General features: G+C 39.4%; 1 protein-coding gene across 1 annotated transcript; it reads right to left on the bottom strand.

Annotated features, from left to right (window-relative positions):
• Positions 1-2260: 2260 nt before the first annotated feature.
• Positions 2261-4110, bottom strand: LOC131425219 (zinc finger protein 239-like). The gene is made up of 3 exons (XM_058586919.1): positions 3918-4110; positions 2859-3749; positions 2261-2800 (listed from the first exon to the last, which is right to left on the bottom strand). Exons 1-3 carry the CDS (start codon positions 4023-4025, stop codon positions 2429-2431), a joined length of 1371 nt encoding a protein of 456 aa, XP_058442902.1. The 5' UTR covers positions 4026-4110; the 3' UTR covers positions 2261-2428.
• Positions 4111-4339: the final 229 nt, after the last annotated feature.

The raw sequence follows: 4339 nt of genomic DNA, 5'->3' as shown, positions 1-4339 counted from the left end.
TCATGATCTTGTAACAACACTAACAAGTAGGTACAAATTGAATGAAAGGATTAGAAATTTACATATTTTTCACCTGAAAAATATAAATTTAGATGTGGCTATCCTGCACGCTAAACGAAATTGAACAAAGCACGTTGCGAATGGAGAAAAGCCGCACGTACCGACGCGTACTAGTTTTGCATCGTCATTTTGAATGATGATTTGAATGTTTTGACACTCATTGCACAGTATATTTAAAGACAATGAGAGCTTCAATTTGAAACATGATTCGTGAAAATGGACTGACCCGTTGCTGAGAAATCGAAGTGAGTTCCGTTTTATGAGATTTTCTTCACTATTATCGATGCTTTCGGAAGCGGAAACCGGGGGCTAGTAGTCCCAAAGTAGTTTTATATATTCACTTATTAACAACATCTGCAATTAGTTGAATTTAGTAGTAAGTTTTATAAAAATGTGCACCTTGTTTCGCCATCACTTGTGAAAAAATACTCATGAAATTGAAAATGTTCACTAATCGCACTGTAACACCGGAACCGAAAGTCGGATCTGGATCAACTTTTCGGGGACTTTTTAAAGAATTTTAAGACCTTTTATTTGCTTCTTAGTTTGTGAAATTCGGCTAAGAAATTTACGAGAAAAATGATTGCGCATTTTTTCATAAATTTGAACATATTTCCTTGTAATTCCAGAACCGGAAGTCGGATCCAAATGAAACTGAGGAACTTTGTATGGGATCTTAAGACTTTTCATATGAATCTAGATTTGTAAAAATCGGTTCTGCCATCTCTGAGAAAATTGAGTGATATTATTTGTCACATACACACAGACACACACACAGACGTTTCGTGATCTCGACGAACTGAGTCGAATGATATATGACACTCGGCCCTCCGGACCTCGGTTGTAAAGTTTCTGAATTCATTAGTATTATGTCAGTTTCTATTGTTGAGATATGCCAATCCGAAATGACAAAATCAATAACAACGGCTTTAACCTAACAGTGGTCAATCGCCGGAGGACAACAATATTTTCTTCAATGCTTTTTGTGGCCGCTAGGACCGACCGTTATGATTCGAACGAAAAGGAAACCTCATGTTAAAAGAGCATTCAACGAAAATTGCAGCCGTCCTATCAATTCGCACTGTGTGCAGTAAAATCAGAATCAGAATTTGCACATAAAGCTGTATGATTTTGAGAAATATAAAGGCACAGAATATATATATATATATATATATATATATATATATATATATATATATATATATATATATATATATATATATATATATATATATATATATATATATATATATATATATATATATATATATATATATATATATATATATATATATATATATATATATATATATATATATATATATATATATTATATATTTAACTCGACAGCAGTTCTACGTCAATCTCGCGGTTTTGTCTCTGACATTACCTACTCCAAGTTTATTGTTGTTCGCTGAAATGAGTGGTGAGACCTTTTTGTTTTGCTCACCAAAATGATTCCGATTTGCAATGATGTGTACAAATTTAGCACGGAATGATTGTTTGGTTAGATCACAGATTCTCGATCAATCGGCTTCTGATCACTGCGATTATAAACTTGAGATATCGGTCTTTTTTGCGTATGTTTCGAGGTGTTACCTGAGTATCCTAATCTTTTAGGGATGATTTCGGTAACGAACACTCCACTTCAGATAACAGAAATACAGGCTCGCACCTATTATGTATAAAATTGTAAATGAATAGCCTGGCGAAAGCTAGTAGATATCACCCCGATTGACACTATTTTGGGTAGGTTAAAATCAAAAGTTTCTATTCGATTGAGTTCACGTTATTTATACAAAAAGTGTTCCAATTGTTGTACAAAGAAAATTTCTGCAATAGGCAAGGGAACTTCGTTGTCATCAGTTCGTGTTCGCATCTCATCCGATACAGTCGAAAATAGCTAATGATCGAGACGTCAGAAATAAAGACAATACAGTGTAAACAGTGAACAATAGGGTATACTAAATGTGTAAATACGTTTTACAAAAGCCTGAAACTTGGCCTTCGCGACCAAATTCAATATGAATTGATTGAAAAGCGCTGTAAAGTTAGACCAGCAGTAAACAATTCTAATTCTAATTCGGTGTACATTATGTTTAAACGTGAACGAGATGCAATTGCGTTCGCTTCGGTTTACAACGGTGCACACTGTCGAATATAACGTTAAATACAAAATCCCTGTGTACGTGGTGGACGGTGCCATAGAAGAGCGTGTAGATGACCTTCCCCCGCAGGTCAGTGATCATTTCGTTCGAGAAAATATTTCGAGCAGTACGAAGAAATTGTTCCCATCGAAAGGGAAGTCTGGGGGAACTTGTTACACAAAATACTAGAAGTTTATTATCGTCCTAATTCTTACAATAACCTATTCAATTTCATGTTCGATGGCCTCAACGATTTCTGCGGTCCGCAAAGGTTCGTGCCGTTTCTCATGTCGTTTCTTATGCACCGCCAGCCCGTACCGGGTGCTGAACGATTTGGCGCACTGGTCACAGACGAAACTTTTGCCGTTCCGTTCAGTGTGTTTTACGAGCAGGTGCCGCTTAAGGCCATCCTTCTGGCGGAAGGCAAACGAACAGTGCGGACAGACGAACGGTTTCTCGTTCGTGTGGCGTCGCATGTGGAACGTGAGCGTCTTCTGCTGACTGAAACCTTGATCACATATCGTACAGACGTACGGTCGGATGTTCTGATGGATCAGCATGTGCTGCTTTAGAGAACCGTTCTGCGTGAAGCCCTATAAAGGAAAAACGGTCGCAAACGAGTGGTGTAGGTTGGAAACGAATTCCTCTTACCTTCTGGCAAAGTTCACAAACGTACGGTTTACGGCCATTGTGAGCCTGCAAATGCCGATTGAGATTGGTTCTCGTTGAGAAAAATTTCGCACATTGCGAACACTCAAATTGACCACCAAGCGTTTTTCCATCGGAACCGGTAGTCTTGTTTGTTTCTTTTTTCGTCTGATATTTGCACTCTTCAGTTTGCTCCTGACGGCTGGCAATTGAGTCGACATCATCTTCCAAATTGGCTTCGTCCTTGATTTGTGCATGATCCTGTTGGTTCTGGTACAGCTTCGGAATACTGATATAGATCACATTACATTGCGTCCCGTCCGTTTCTTCCAATCCATCCGAAATGGAATTTTGTTGTTCCGTTTCCATATCGTCATTCGGATGCTCTTCGGAATTATCACCGTAATCCACTTCCAACACTTCGAAAATTTCGTTTTTCTGAATGGCCGTGGCTTTTTCCTGAATAACTGCGACCGCTCGGAACTTTTCCGGTTCTTGGTCTGCCTCTAGCTCAAAATTTGACACGGGTGGCGGGTCGGGTTCCGGTTCAAAATCGAGACATATTTCAGCATCAGAATCTTCCGGCAGTTGCTTAGTTCCAAGTGCACTGTTTGTCGGAACGGTCATGGTAAGGGGTTCGGAATCTTCCGCTGGTGGCTGTTCGGGACTGTTTTTACACATTTCCTCGGACGCAGGCACCTCTTCGACAACATTATCATCTTCATCATCATCGGCGATCACCAGTGCCATGTGGAACTGACTGTTCACATTGGCAATAAATTTCCGAAGTTGTCGATCGGAATATTCGCTCTTCTTCTTAAATTCCACGGCGAGTTTCATGCGTTCCAAGCAGCTATCGCATATTTTATCCGGAAGACCATCATTTTCGGCAATCTAAAATAAAGATCGAACCGTATTTTTGAAGTTTACACGCCGTCAGGTAATCTAGGGATAATTTTTCAAATGTCGAAAGATCAAGTACATCGTCGCAACAAACCATAGCAACCCAGCTATTACTGCTATGCTTCTAGCGCCACAAATTGATGCAGACGTTTTGCTTACCTCCAGAGCAGTGCAGTAGACGAACTTTTCGGCATGCTGTAAAATCGAATTGACCGCTTTCGGTTTGCAGCACACCCGGCAAACGTTGATATCGATTCGGATGCTCATATTAGTTACCAAACACTTTGTAATGACGCTATGGCAAAATATTTCAAATTGAAGCGGACATCTTGTACTGCTTTGTACTGCTTTACTACGCTGACGTTTGTCATCGAATATAGCAACTTTTATGATGTTACCGACTAAAGCTCGCCAGCGACTCTCACTGAACAGAATTCCCTCGCAGCGAAAAGCTTAGTGAGAAAAAGCTTATCAACTTACGAATAATCCCTATAAAAAATATACACAATGAAGCGCCTCACACCGCAGTGGTGGGAATCGTAAAAACCGTTTTATGATGCATCGAAAATCGCCAAAATCAC

This window comes from Malaya genurostris, chromosome 1 (assembly GCF_030247185.1).
Source record: "Malaya genurostris strain Urasoe2022 chromosome 1, Malgen_1.1, whole genome shotgun sequence".
In the NCBI taxonomy this organism is placed as follows: domain Eukaryota; kingdom Metazoa; phylum Arthropoda; class Insecta; order Diptera; family Culicidae; genus Malaya; species Malaya genurostris.
This window is presented reverse-complemented; position numbering and strand designations above follow the sequence as displayed.

What these genes read in the sequence shown, in the direction of transcription:
- LOC131425219 (XM_058586919.1), bottom strand. Translation starts at nt 4,025, where the DNA reads ATGAGCATCCGAATCGATATCAACGTTTGCCGGGTGTGCTGCAAACCG. An exon ending in TCTACTGCACTGCTCTGGAG is followed by an intron (nt 3,750 to 3,917) that starts GTAAGCAAAACG and finishes TCTTTATTTTAG; the next exon opens with ATTGCCGAAAATGATGGTCT. An exon ending in TTTGTGAACTTTGCCAGAAG is followed by an intron (nt 2,801 to 2,858) that starts GTAAGAGGAATT and finishes TTTCCTTTATAG; the next exon opens with GGCTTCACGCAGAACGGTTC.